Here is a 15,722-nt window from a genome sequence, read left to right on the forward strand (position 1 = left end):
ATATAGGAAAAAGAAATGCCAACAAAATGGTAAAGACATATGTTAGAGGAATATGCCATACACATGAACACACAGTTAAACTCTTTCTACCATAAATATTAGAACAATTTTCATTTAAAGTAAAAGAAGAAATAAAATCCAGGAATTGTGCTAACTTATGGTAGAATAATTTAGAACAGGATTCAAAATTGGTTCAGTTAATCTAGTACCAGAAACAAAAACAGTGAAGGAAAGCGGAAAATTATTCTTTTTACCCATTCCAGGCTAAACCCAACAGTTTAAATTCCACAGAAAAGAGTAATTAATAAGTAAAAACAGGCAATAAATGAAGTAATAAAAACAAGTACTTCCAGATCTTCAGTCAGCTTGTCTATGGTAAATATTCTGTGGTTGCTGGATGTCAGTACCTACAGGAATGTATTTACGTTTCCTTATTCCTTCATGAGAATGCAGTAGATACCATGCACGCTTGCATGCTTACCCTAAGCTTTCGGCCAAACACATTGACTTTTCCCTGGGTTTGCTCTTTCCGGAATCGCCACTCCACTAGGTTCTGCCCGTTCTCCCCTGGGAGGGTCATGTTTCTCTTTGCCATGGTCGGGTTGGCAGTGCCAGCCAGCACGTGGGGCTCTGTCTGGTAGTGTGAATCCAGGCCGCTGGCGTACAGGATTCTCAGGGAGCCATCATAACCAATCTGGTAGCTATTTCTTAACTGATCTGGAAAGGCCAAAAAGAGAATTACAGGTTACCTCCCTGGGTTAAGACTCTGCCTTTGTTCTGCACACTTTATGCAGTATTCATGACCTCACATAACTGACCCAATGGTAATTAATAAACAGCCAGGGTGAGATTGTTAAGAATATCTGTATCACATAGGAGCACAAATGCCTTTAGGACCTATCATCAAAGTTACTTAAACACTTAAAAAAAATCCCATCCTCACAGTATATTCTTCAGACTGGCACAAAACTTTTTCTGCTGTTTCATTAGGCATATTTGGCCTAATCCTAAGCATATATGACTACTCACTTTTGCAAGGATGTGGTTGCTGGGACGTCCCATGCTATTTTAAAGCTAAAATCTCACTTCATGCTATTTCTGTGCCCGTTTCCCTTTCAATCCATCTCTTCTTTCTAAGATTCCTTTTTAATACAAAGTGGGTATTCTCACTACTTTCTGCAGCTGTTAACAAGAGCTATTTGGTTAGAAAACTTACTTAATTCTACTTTTGTTGCAACTACTCTTTCCCTGAACAGTTCTTTCTACAAATGTGTAAAAATGTGTATGTAGCACTTCTTCCTCCAAACACTATCCTAAAGTTTCACTTCTATTTGGAGCTGCTTGTACCATAAGAAAACCATTTTCAGGTCAGTAACTGCTGAGAAATCTTTTGTTTACAGTACCTTGAACCATGGTATAGAAAGAATCTATTGATGACAAATTGGAAGTGATGCTGACATCTTCCTCTCTGCTGGATGACTCAATGTCCACTGTAATGGCCCTTTCCATTTCCCCGTGAAGATTAGTGACGACTCCAGTTGGGAACGTAACATTTGTTAGACGGCCCTCGCTATCGTAGCTAAAAAAAATAAAACCCAGAAAAAAAAAAGTCCAGAAATGATACACAGCAGGAACAAATTGTTTTCACTTACAAGTAAAATGAACAAAAATACCAGCTACTCATATTGTTAAGGCACTTTTGCCTTTTTTTTGTGCATGGGATAGGCACAGCAAAGAGTTCAAACGTGCTTTGAAGTAGTCAAAAGACTGCTTAACATACAGCAGCCTCAATGGTGATAGCAAGAGCAAACAGATGGATCTTCATCTCTGCATATTACTCTTTGAAGTGTGACCAGATCCTGCTGCACATCTAATTCACCATTTCAAAGGAAGCATATTTACTGGTGCTAAATTCTGTAGCATTCTGTACACAGTTCCTATTACTGGATTAGATTTTGCTGTTCTTGTAGAAGTCCTCAACATTTTTTGTAAAAAGGGTATTTTAATAAGAGTGTCTCTTGGGTCTTTCCTATTCAATGATTATGCAGACCACCTGTCCTCCTGTTCCTGAGTGCTTAACATCCCTCGTATTACTAAGACACAGAATCTGGAGTGATATTTAGTCTACTTAAAGTGCTCATAGCTGGAAACCAGAACAGCTAGCATCTATAGCTTGTTAACTGCCTGTGCATCATAGTTTGAGAATTGTGATACAAACCATGTGGGAGGTGGGTTTTTTTTTCTGGCCCTACTGACATTTATTTAAACCAACAGCTGTACATCCATTTAATATGAATAGGTAGATAAAATTTCTGTAATTGAAGTAGATCTATGACATCTAAACTATGTCTTTCTTATGCTGTGTTAGGTATACTCCATTGGTACATGACCGGAGACCGTGCTCACATCCAAACATGCATTGTGGTCACAGTATAAAGACAGGTAAAGCATTACGACAGCTTCTTGGTCATAAAACTTGTCTTTAAGATTAGCTCTTCCAGTACTACAGTTTTAATTCATCAGCCTAGGTGTTCAGCTGAAGCTCCTTGTTTAGAAGTATAGCCTGCCTGTAGCTGCAATGGAGAGAAACAAGTAACCAAAGGATGATTCCATGCCCACATATGACCTGCTTGCCCCTCAGGAGTTTTCCATCCCTCTCCTGTGACCATGTAGTGAGAAGCTGAAGGAAGCCTTAGCCTCTTAAAGTAACTAGAACGTGACCCTGCAGGTCCTCACAGCACGCTAGATATTTCATGCTGACAATTAGCATCAAAATGACTCCTTCTGGGAAAGAAAAGTAAAACCAAAAAAAGCCCCCCAAAAGCCTCAAGCATATCACTGAGGCTACCGAAACTCTTTTTCTTAAATTGAGAGAATTAATCCCCAACAGTTTTAACCCACACCACACTTTCTCTGAACAGCATAAGTACTGCACAGCACTGCTGTAACTGAAAGGATTAGGTTAAGAAATGGTTTTTTCCAGTTTGCCTACTCTGTAGATTTGACAGCTTTTTGCACACAGTCATTTCCATCCTTTTAACACAGTTGATTTCCTTTGTTTATGTAAGACTTTCACTTAGCAACAGGGAAAAGAAAAGAATGTTTAAAGATCAGAAAGCATACTGCAAGCCAGGGAAGTCAAGTGGGGAAACTTATTTTTTGAAGTTAAGTACATTTCAAGATAATGGGTTTTCTTTCAGTGTATTTCTAGCCCTAATTGCGGCTCTTTTGCACATACTGGACTTGGCAAGCCGAGATACTGCATTTATTCAGGAGACCAAAACAAACGTACCGATGTTACTCGTGCATGAATGAGCCTGCTAGCCTATTCATGACCTTCAGTCTCATTCCTCAGTTCCAAGAACTTATTTTATTTTCATGCACAACTTCCCTTTGCAACTCCCTGGGGAACATATATTGTCCAATTAGTGTCCTTTTCTATTTTCCGCTTTATGTTTGAAAATAGTATCAAATTACTTTGTTGGGAATTACTTGCATCCTTTGATTCCAGTAGCCAAGTATTGGTCTTTATTTCAAACAATGCTTACTTAAACCACAGAAGGTAAGATTTCCTTGTAAGAACTTTATACCCTTTTAATCACAATATTTGTGAGAAATGAATTAACATATTTCTCAGTATACCACATGGGTTGGAAAAAGCTACACATCAGTTGTATTCAGTGCACTGTGTGGCTTCAGTGCATTCTTGTTTCCACATTATTATTTTTCTGAATCTGTGCCTATAGTTCCTGAACTGGTCTTGGCTTTCATAAATACCTGAAAGCACATCAGGAGCCTGAGATAAGCAGCTAATGTTATTACAGTGGGGGAGAGTTCAAAGATCAGCAAAAAATCATGCTACACATTCATGTTCTTAAAAACATGACTTTAAAGCTGCAAGAATCTTTAAAGCTCTGATTGCTTGGTTCAGGCATCCTAGTGCAAGAAGAAAATGTGACTGAGATGTGAAAAGTAAGAATAGGATTACTCATGCTTTTATACCCTGGAACAAAAAGAAAAAGGGGAAATGGCCCTTTCTACAATTCACCACATATTCCGTTTTAGGGTGGATTGCAATGTATGTCCTTCATTTTGTTCACTGCACATCGAATACTAAACTTACTTTATACTTGCTATCTTCTTGCCCACAATCAAAGCTTTATCAATCACAGCATAGCAACATCACTCATACCTTTGGGCATTCTGCAGCCATTTTTCTTATTACATTCAAATATCCTTGCATTCCGCTGCCAAGGTGAATTTATTCATCCAAGATTGTCAGTTTTGGACTGAGAGATTTCTTTTTATCTGCCTAGTGTTCTAATATTGAAATTGCCCTAAAAGGAATGAGATCTGAAGTCTAGAGGGCGAGTGCCTATATTTGGCATTTCACAGACTCTTTGATCTTTTCATCCAAACATAAGCTCATGCACACGTGTTACCATGGAGCCCGCTGATCCTTCTCTTATGCCAGGCTCCACAGCAAAGCTGTTCAACCAACCTTTTCAATTCCTCAAGAGCAAGTCACACATAAACTTTTGAAGAATCTAAACCGGGCACTTGCTTCCTGAGTGTGACCTCATGTGCATTAATCCCATAAACTCATATCCGTTTGCATGAATGTAACAATCTTCATATTTGGCCAATAACTACAGAAGACAGCAGTGGGGGCAGCTGCCGCCACCTCTAGCTTAAGTTCCCCTTACATCAAATTATTTTTCTTCTTTAGGATGATCTGCCACTGCCAGATAGTTTTCCACTTCTGCAGTGAGAATTTCTCAGAGATAATGATTATCAGCTTCCCAGATTCTTGACCTTTTGCACTTCACCTGCTGGAAGTCTCTCTTCCATTGCTCATCTCCTTCAGTTTTAATTACATGCCTTCCCAGACCATTTTCTGTTCTAGGCTATGTAGGACACTTCACTTTACAGTAATAACTTCCTGGTAAGCCTTGCCACAGATGGAAATGTCCTACTTTTTTTATTTCTGACTCATTTCTCAAGTGCATTGTATCTTAGTCTTAGCACATTTAGCTCAACCCCAACTTGCAGAGAATTATTAATGTTTTATATCAGAAGTAACTTCAATGTAAAATAGGAAGCTGTCGAAATAAAGTGTATAGTAAAGGCTGCTCCTAAAGCCAATTGCTAAGTTATGACTGATAGTGATTTTTCACAGACCTCTGCAGCACACTCCCTTAACAAAATAAATTCTGTAACTGTTTTTTTTTTTTTTGCTATTGTAAACATACCAGGTTGAAATGCAAGGAAACATCAGTTCCTGCATGTTTCAGATAACAAGACATACAGTCCAAATGTATATTGTATATTTCTTTAAAAACTGGTTACAGATTATACTATCAGTTGGGATACTGTAATAGCAAAATGAGGCATAAATGCATTTTGTAATATAGACATGTATAATTTTGACAGTAGAAGTAGTGTTACACTCTCACTCCAAACACATCAGAGGTATTTCCTCTATGCATCTCAAATTACCAAGAATGTCTAAAAAATTTATGGAACATTACCCCTACTTGTTTCAAACTATTAATGGGAAGACTTATATACCAGAGTGCTACTTCTTGGCAGGTAAGAACAGAAGGTTCAAAGTTGATGCTCAGGAGTGCAACATGCTGTTGTTTTAGGTGCGTACCATTGTGACAACATACTGAAAAATCTGTCCTAACCTGGCAATGAAATGTCTCCTTTGGCTTGTCGAGGCCATCACAGAGGACCTCTGTCTTTAACATTAAGGAGTTTTTGTTTCCAAATACATTCTTTCACTTGTATTCAGCCTCATAGCACATTGCAGGTTTAGCCCCTCCCAAATAGTGAATTCAAAGTTGGAAAACTTATAAAGAGGAGCCACTTTAATAGCACTTTCACTGAGTGCTCAACCAGTATCAAAATGGTTATCTTGCCAATCAAAAGGACAGAGCCCACAGTTTATATACGATCACTTTTATTATCATTTCACCACATGTATGGAGCTCTCCTGTCCTCCACTGGTTTAAAATTGGGCATGGCAACTTACTGGAAGCTCTAGTTCTGGCCACCTTTAACCATTACATGGGTTGTTGAAAAAAAGTAAAAAACTTTCAACTTGAACATAATTAAATTTGCTATTTTTTTACTCCATTTCTACATTGCATTTGTCATTTTGATATACATTTTTGCTTTTTATATATCTGAAGAGGGACTGAATAAACCTGCTAAGAATGAAAAAGGTGAAAATAGTCTACAGATTCGTGGACAGACAAATGATTTCTTCTTTTTTTTTCATGCATTTTTCATGTAGTCTCATTGAAATACACACTTCAGTGGATCCATATCTACTCATTTATAACCTACCTTTTAAAAAAAAAAGTAATTGAAATACTGTATGCAAATATTCCTTTATTTCCAAACAGTGTATTTGACATCTCAGAAGGTTTAGCATCTTGTGATTTTACAGTACAAATAGATCAGGAAACCTGAAATATTACAGTATAACTTCCTTTGGAGGAAGTAATTTTTTTATAAAAAATGAACAATAAAAGATACGATGGCAGTATGTCTTCCTAATATTTTTTGTTTTCCTTAACAAGAAGAAAGCAAATCACAATTTGATGTATGTTAGCTGCTTGTAAATTATAACAAGTGGATTTTATTTTATTTTATTACTGTCTAAGAAGGGATAGCATTTTTCCTTTGTTCTTCTCTGGAATATTGTTCAGCATGAGAAGAAATGCAGCCAGGAGCGCCAACCATGTCTGGGGGGCATCAGGCAAAGCATCACCAGCTGGTCGAGGGAGGGGATTGTCCCGCTCTGCTCTGCACTGGGGCAGCCTCACCTTGAATATTGTGTGCAGTTTTGGGCACCACAATATAGAAAAAATATTAAGCTCTTAGAGAGCATCCAAAGGAGGGCAGTGAAGATGGTGAAGGGGCTTGAGGGGAAGTCATGTGAGGAGCGGCTGAGGTCACTTGGTCTGTTCAGCCTGGAGAAGAGGAGACTGAGGGGAGACCTCATTGCAGTCTACAAGTTCCTCATGAGGGGAAGAGGAAGGGCAGGCAGTGATCTCTCCTCTGAGAGGAAACGGCATGAAACTCTGTCAGGGGAGGTTTCAGTTGGATACGAGAGAAAGGTTCTTCATCCAGAGGGTGGTCAGGCACTGGAACACACTCCCCAGTGAGGTGATCACAGCACCAAGCTTGACAGAGTTCAAGGAGAGTTTGTACAATGCTCTCAGGCACATGGTGTGATTCTTGGGGTTATCCTGTGCATTGGTCAGGGCCAGGAATTGGACTTTGATGATCCTTGTGAGTCCCTTACAACTCAGCCTACTCTATGATTCTATGAAAAAAAAATCAATATTATTTGCAGCCTTACAGAATTCTAAATATATGGGGGGAAAAAGCTTCCTTCCCTTTCCTTCCTGCTTTATTCCTTTCCCCTCTTTCTCTCCTTTTCCCTTTTCCTTTCCGTTGTACCTACCTCTGAGAAAATAGTAGATGAACAGGAGTAACAGAAAATAGGTCCAGGAGTGATTCTAGCAAAAGAGCTGAATTAAACTATGGCTGGCAGCCCAATTCTGGACAAGAATTTATAGGTCTATTTGTTTTTTAATGGAATTTGGGCAGAAAAATCCCAAAAAACCACAGAAGCTAGAAGGTCATTAAAAGTGTTAGGATCAGCTAAATTTCTCTGTCCTTACCAGAGTGTCAGACAACTCAAGCTTAAATTTGAGCAGCTGGTCTACTTTCCCTGTTCCTCTATCTGATGGCTTTTCCATGGGGAAAGGGTCTTTATCCTGTTTTCATCTGGGAAAGTCTTATGCAACTGTTTGCACAGCTGGTTAAATAACTCAGGTAATGGTCTTTTATCTTAGCAATGTTGTCAGGACAAATCTTTCAGCCCACGTTTAATGAAGAGATTTCCTCAGCTGGAAAGTGATTGACAATTTGTCTTTTCACCTTATCCTGTTATAACTGCAGCTCTTGAGGCTTTTTCTTTTTGGTGTGTCTATTTTGTCATAATGTTAAAAGGACAGTTTTCAGTCTTTTTTTTTTTGTCAACTGGCATTCAGCACACCAGACGTGAACAATTCACTTAAATAGGCCTTTTTTGACAGCCATAACTTATTTGCAAAACAACAGGCACACTCTGAACGAGAAACACTGCAGGAAATGTGTCTGTTGGAAGGGGAACTCAAAGAAATGAATCAACACCTTTTCTGTGATAGCTTGTTCATTTCTATATGGAGAAGGTTTTGATGCTCATTTTCCACTTCATTGCACAACCAGGCAAACAAGCTCGAGTTCAGCGCTTGTGCTGAAGTAAGACTGACCACCTTCACAGCCTAATCCAAAATGATTTCCAGGTATTTGGAGACAGATATCTGGGGGGAGAGGTGCTTTGCAGCAAAAGAAGAAATACATCAATTTAGCATGTTGGGACCGCTTTACTTTGTGCCAGAAGACTGCCAAACTTCTCAGTCATTGCTGTATGGCACTGCAGTCCTCCACACTGTGCTGACTGCTGCAGCAAGCACCTGCCATGTATATTCTCATAAGGATTCCCAAAACCAAAAAGTCTTTCATAACTCACATATCTGACACTCATCTTACATGCAGAAGAACTTGCACAAATAAACAGTGTTAATGTTGATGGTGTTTTCTGAAGAGATGGAAGTACAACTGCAGTGTATGTGCTGGGAGAAGGGGTGCACTCGGAGCAGTGGGATGTAGGCAGTGTAGCTTGCATGAGAGGTGTTTTGGGGGATGGAGCAGCTTCCCAGGGCTGGGGTTGCACCTCAGCAGCACACACCCTTTTGAACTGAGTGCAGCCAATTCAAGAGCAATTGAAGGGGGCTTGTTCTTATGAAGATGAGACTAAATTACAGTAGCTAGACTTTTATCTGCAAGACCTCAACACTCGTTCCTTGCTTTTCAATTTCCCTCTAATGGGAATTCGCTGCCCCTGAGCCCCGCAGGGTCTGTAGAGGCTGGATTCTGGTTTTTGCCGGAGTGTGCAGAGCCAGCTCCTGTCCCACAGCAGCTTCCTGCGCTGAGTGTCTTTAATCTCAGGGCTCCTCAAGGCTTCTGGTTTGTTTCTGTGTCACCTCCCCCTGCCTTCTTAGCTCATCTATTACTGTACAAATAAACTGTGTGCCTTGTCAATATAAATACCTGAGTATGGCCTTTCAAATAAAAGAAATGTTGGTGTGTATATATACTTTATATGACAGATTGTTCCTTGCTGTAAGGTCTGCTTATACTACCAGAGCTGGGGGCACAGGCTTTTAGTGAAAAAAGGATGTAAGGCTTGTTTGTTTCGCCAGGTATTTTGTTCACAGAATAAGCTGTAATGTTGCTTTTTTCCCCTTAATTCTTATTTGGTTTTTTTTGTTTGTTTTGTTTGTTTTGTTTGTTTTTTTGTTGTTTTCTTTTTTTTTTTAATTTTTTTTTTGAAAGGTAAAAACTCCATGAAGCTGTTTTTACAGAGTCACAAAAAGTGGACACAATCAACATATTAAATTATATTATGTTTGAAAAGCAAATTTAGTAACAGGAAAAAATTATATGGCTGCATTGTTTTTCTTTTAGGACAATGGAATACCAAGACAGCAAACAATTATTGCTAGATTCAGGTTCTGTGGTTAATTTAGATATATATAATTTTATATATATATATATATATATATATATATATAATTTAGAATAACATCATTATTCCTTTAGAGCACAACTCACACCCAACCAGTGCAGGCTTCAGAAGTGAGAGACTCTCCCCCCTTTGGAGGGGACTCCAAAGATAAGACTTTAAACTGTGTTTGCCTTGTAGGCTTCCTAAAGAGCTGTCTGGCCTCACTGGGGACATCAAGGAAGACCCAGTCTCTTGATGAGGCTTGAAAATGTGTTTAAATACAGCATGAGTGAAAATAGAGAATAGCCTTTTCACATGCAGTCCAGAGCTGACCCTCCACCCTCACTGCACCAGGTTCCCTGTAAAGACAGTGTGAAGGAGTATGAGTTAGCTTTACCATAGCCTCCCTGACTTCTGTTTGACAAAGAAGTTAACACGGAACAAGAATATTAACATGTCAATAACTGAACAAATGGTATTATTAAGTTCTTGATAAAGCCAGAAGTGAAAGGGATACTTTCAGGAGCCTGAGCAGAGCTGATTGGATTGACAATGCAGAACATTTATGTCATTAATATGAACAAAACTCTTTTTTTGGCTGTACTATCCTTACTTCTGAGTGCTTTCCAAAACCACAGAGACATCACATGCTGATTTTCTTGACAGAAATCAAAGCAATTCTTCTTTTCTCATACATATAAGATGTAATAATATTGCTATGTGTCTTCAGCATTGCTATTTTGATATTAATATCTATTCAATGGTTTCTCAGGTCTGCTTTTATTACTTGCTCTAGTTCTAAGGGATAAGGAACAGTAACATTTGAGAATGAAGAAATGGATAAATGTCTATTAGATGAGATATACTACTGCTATCAGGACAATTAGGGGACACACTGCACTGAAAAAATTTCACATTGCTATCTAATGTTATATATTAATGAATTATTTTTAACATGGCTGTTTCTTTCATTAAGCAGAATGAGTCTGAAACAGCAAGTTTGTGTGCTCTACTGTCAACACAAGCCTTGAAAGACTAAAGTATAAAACATATGTATATATTATTATATATTATAACAGTATATATTATTATAGTATTATAATTATGAAATTACTCTAAAGTTGAGTTACAGTTCCAGTTTAGAAAATCTTCAATTTGTGTCATGTTGGGAGGAAGAGAAGCAAATATGCTTTAAAAGAGAAATACATGTATTGTGTGCTGCATTGTGCCAGACAATGTGGATAAAGGGGCACTTGTGCAAGGACTGGATATCCCGAAAATATTCCCACAAAGACTGTTCAGAGACAGTTAAGAATGAAGAGAATACATCTTTTGTTACTTGAGTATATATAATATGGGAAGATTAAAGACACTGCACTTGTAAGTCACAGTTTGCAGTCAGAGGCTCATGTGATGCCACAAAAGTTAATGCAAGAACATGATAATCAGCTAAACCAAACTGCTTGAATGACTATGGTTAATTACTTTATAGCACTCTGTTTTACACTGATGAAGCAAGAAGCAGCAGCAGTAAAACCAGAAGGTACAAAAGGCTGCTGATGGTAGAAGGATAAAAATACCTGAAAAGGTATTTTTAAATATTTTAAATACAGGAAATCGCATAGAAATACTGATTATGAAAACTGAATTTTGAACCTCTTAATATAGAGTAAAAGTGGAAGTGAATTGACACTACTATGGGGGGATAATTTTCATCTGATCAAGATGAAATACCTGCTTTTATCTAAATGAAATCTTTCAGCATAGGTTCCATAGAGTCTTCTATAGCCCAGTCTTGGTATTTCCAAGTCAGACTCCACAAGCAATGTATTAAGATGAAGCAAGAGAAAAACTGCAAAATGTCATCTGTTCTCTGTTGCCAAATGCTGACAGTTACAGATGATGTGCCTGGTACTTGGGGAAACTAAGCAAGTCCAAGCCAGAGGCAATATCTTACTCTCTATCACAGAGTTTTTGGGAAACCACAGCACTGAAAGCATTGTTAATAAAAGCGTAATATGCAAAGGGTGATACTCCGTAGCACACAGTGAAAATAGATTGTTGGCTGTGATTCGCTCTAGTCTATAAATTATTGCAAGGATTTCATATTCTGCATGAATTCACCACCTTTCCAGAATAGCTGGAAAGCTTGTTAATTTAACTGTGGGACCAAAGTAAAGTTGTAAGGGCTCTGCTTGCTGAGGTCACTCTCTTTGCCTCCTGTTGCATTCTCTTGGAGACAAGGATTGAGTGGGGGAAGGAGGAGGGGAAGGAGAAGATAAATGACTCAAGGCATGAAGTGCCTGGGGAAACACTGGATGGACTGTCAAAAGATACAGGAGGGGATTAGGAAGAAATGCACCACTGGGAAAGGAAAAGCAGGGAAGCCAAACACGCTTTAGGGAAATAATGGGAGATGTGGGAAGGAGCAAGATACAAGGTAAGAAAGTAAGGAAACAAAATAGGAGGTCTGGAAAGTGAAAAAAGAGACATGGAAGAAAGGCAGTGAATTTCCAGAGAAGAGGAGCCATCTTAGTCTGGATCAAGTCTCCACCTGCTGATACTGCTAAGAGGAAGGCAAAAGAAGAGAAGGTTGAAAGATAAGAAACAGTGGCTACTGGAATTATTTCAGGTGCTAGAGCAGGTCCAGAGAAGAGCAACAAGGCTGGTGAAGGGACTTGAACGCAGACCCTATGAGGAGAGGCTGAGGGAGCTGAGGTTGTTTAGCCTGCGGAAGAGAAGGCTCGGAAGACCTCATCACTCTCTACAACTCCCTGAAAGGAGTCTGTAGCCAGGTGCAGGTTGGTGTCTTCTCCCAGGCAGCTACAAGAGGGCATGGTTTTAAGCTGTGCCAGGGGAGGGTTAGGTTGGATATTAGGAAGAAATTCTTTACAGAGAGGGTAATCAGGCACTGGAATGGGCTGCCCAGGGAGGTGGTGGACTCTCCGTCCCTGGAGGTTTTTAAGATGAGACTGGATGTGACACTTAGTGCCATGGTCAAGTAACCATGGCAGTGTTGGATCAAGGGTTGAACTCGATGATCTCAGAGGTCTTTTCCAACCCGACTGATTCTCTGATTCTATGTCTAAGGAAAGCACATGCAGCCTGAACCTTACAGGAGAGCTGTGAGATGAAGGAACAGTTGCCTTTTTACAGAGAAGACTGCAGAAGTACCTGGGTTGCAACCTCGAGGGACAGATTCCAGGTGCATGACACTGGGATGACCACAATTTGTTCTAAACCACCTCTAAGGAAGGACTACATGTCTGTCAGAGATCACCTGAGTGCCAAGTGCTCCAGTGCACACATAAACTGCAGCCTTTGCAGTGCAGCCCAACCTCAGCAGATGCTGCCCAGACAGCTAAGGCTGTCTGCCTGCCCTGGAGGGGTTCTCCCTTGCAGAGCAGCCTCTGCCAGTTCCTCAAGCAACCTGAGGAGCACAAACTAGCCAAAGGCTGACACAGCAGCAAGCCAGTGGTTCAACCAAAGGACTTCTCCATTGCCTGGCTGGTAACTGCTGGCATGCCAGGTCTTTAATGGAGACCTGGGGTTGAAGGCTGGGGGTGACCTGACCTACAAGACCAAGTGATTGCACAGGGGCACTTCCAAGGCTTTCTAGGCATTCACTTCTGATGCTTCAAAAATTTAGGTCTAGAGAAAATGCTCTTCTTGTGCACCTGTCAGCCATCTGTATGTAAACTCAGAATGGAAACTGCTGCACAGAAATAATGTCATGTAGGCTATCTAGGAAGTGTCACTTCCAAAATGCTAATATGCATATAATTAGCTTAACTTTCAAGATTTATCTGTTTAAGTGTTCATATTATGCATACATAATATGCAGTTACAGTTAATAGTTTCCAGCTCAGATATCTCACAAATTTACAGCAGAATTCGATTAGGCTGATTACTTTTATACCTTGTATAATATTATAATTTCATTATAAAAACCTAATCTGGATGACTTTTAGCTTCATATGGCTCCATTGGTTTTTTAGTATGCATGCATTTTCAATCATTTTTATAAATGCTCCGTTAATATCATTTTTATTCAGCAAGTTTTTAGACCTTCAAAAATCTATAAGTTACTATGAATTTGAGTAACAGTGTCTTACAAAAGTATGCATTCTTGAAATATAAGGTGTCCGTTTTGATCAGCAGACTAAAACCCTTAACAAAATAGAAGTTTACAAATCCATTTTGCCATAAAGATATTAAAAAAACCCGAAGTCTGTAAACAAACAAAGAAAACAGATTATATGATATCCTAAGTAATTCAAGCTAGTACTTATAATTTCACTTTAAAAACTAGAGTCTTAAAAAAATATTTCCTGTATGTCAGTCTTTCAGGCAAAGAGAAGACTAAAACCAATAAATTATCAATTAATCAGTGTCCAGGCTGTATGAAATAAAGCAGTAAACTTCTTTTGGTTCTGATATTAGTGTGACTTAAACTGTGGAAAAAAGCCATGAAGAAACAAGGCCAAATGCTTTAGTATGTGCCAGAGCAGTGATTGCCAACTTTTGGGATGCAATTTTTTTTTTAAAGATTTCCTCTTTTCACTGAAAAGTTGCTCTGGAAAAGGAGAAAAAAAAAAGTTTAAATTGTTTGCATAAATCTGCTTTTAAATCATTGAGAATCAGCTGAAATGATCTAAATTCTTTGGATCCACGTTCCAGTTATACAATCGGATTTGCACAGGAAAATAGGCAAAAAAGCTATTCCTGAATTGCTTCAAAGGCCGAACTTTTTACTGCTAAACCCACAGTATTTTTGCTCCACGTACCTTCTGCCATTTAAACACATATGTGACAAGCAAAGGGTGAAACAACCTGGCCATACTCAAAGCTAGTTGAAAAAAGGCATTTCTAGTCCACTGGACCTTCAAATAGTTGAACATTTTTAACTGTGAGTGGGAAGAAAGTCTAAATTCACCATGGAATATGAATTTTATCATCGTCTTAAAATATTTTGAGAATTTGAATAATATAGTAAATAAAATATATAAATAAACTGTGATGTTAAAAGAAAATGCATCCAGCACTGAAGCTGAAATATTTTGCTATTGCTACAAGGAAGTCAAAATGATTTCTCATAATTTCTTATTCCCCACGTGACATTTGAGGGAAACCTTTCTGTTTTAAAAACACTTCATTTTTTTCAACAGAAAACACTTCAGCTGAAAATCTTTTAGTCCATACTACCTACAAATGTGAATATGCAGAAGCTGAGAGATAACACGCTTGTACATCATGTCACCCCCACACAAACCCTTCTATGATACACATGGCTGCCATCTATTTTAGCAACAGTAGCAAAAACCTCTAGAAACTCAGCTTTGTCAGATTTAATGTTACAAATCATCAGCACCAAAAAGTCACAATAATACTTGATCTTAGAATAAAAAATTGCAAAATAGTTGTGTTTACAACTATCTTTCTTCAAAAGGGAAATATACAGACACAAATTTGGTGTATGGGGATTTTATGTTAAGAAGAAGCAAGCAGCTATGATGCCCGATGGATGTTTTTAAAGAATGCTGTTTTGGCAAGAAAAATAACACAGTGCTTTCCTCCTCCCCGTTCTTATTCCCTGTAGCTTCACATAATCAGTGCATTTTTTTTATTTTTGGTATTAACTTGTACAGAGCATCATAGGAAACATTACTGGAAGGGACCTTGAGAGGTCATGCGATCCAACTTCTACCCCAAGGCAGGATCTGTTCTTCCTGCATTGGTCCTGAAAGATGTCTAATCTGTTCTTAAAGACAGTCTGTGAAGGACAAGGGGTCACTGTCATTGTTGTCTGCTCCAGGGCTCCAAAATCTTCACCATGAAGTTTTTCCAAATGTCTAATCTGAATCTTCCTTGTTGCAATTAAACAGATTACTGCTTCACCATGGCTACAGGGAGGAGATAAACATCTTTGCTTCTGTGAAAGCCTCATACACTTGCAAATTCAGAGAGAGTGAAATCGCCTAGCTTTCTCTGCAATTACTTCAGCTTGGGAATTCTAACGAGAAGTTGGTCGGAGGTAATTGTTCAGGAAGTGCATAAGCAGCAGCTTGGAAATAATACTAATACTTACTGA

At 38.8% G+C, this 15,722-nt stretch overlaps 1 protein-coding gene across 8 annotated transcripts in view; it reads right to left on the reverse strand.

Annotated features, from left to right (window-relative positions):
• TENM3 (teneurin transmembrane protein 3) overlaps positions 1-15,722 on the reverse strand; it is a 381,689-nt gene that overhangs the window by 17,171 nt on the left and 348,796 nt on the right. For all 8 annotated transcript variants that reach the window (XM_018070569.2, XM_018070609.2, XM_018070616.2 and 5 more), the window contains 2 exons: positions 1,404-1,579; positions 482-717 (listed from right to left, as the gene is read on the reverse strand). In XM_018070569.2, coding sequence (XP_017926058.1) covers positions 482-717; positions 1,404-1,579 — 412 coding nt within the window. The remainder of the gene's footprint in view (positions 1-481; positions 718-1,403; positions 1,580-15,722) is intronic.

Source organism: Manacus vitellinus, unplaced genomic scaffold (genome assembly GCF_001715985.3).
Source record: "Manacus vitellinus isolate BGI_N305 unplaced genomic scaffold, ASM171598v3 scaffold_0_pilon, whole genome shotgun sequence".
Taxonomy (NCBI): domain Eukaryota; kingdom Metazoa; phylum Chordata; class Aves; order Passeriformes; family Pipridae; genus Manacus; species Manacus vitellinus.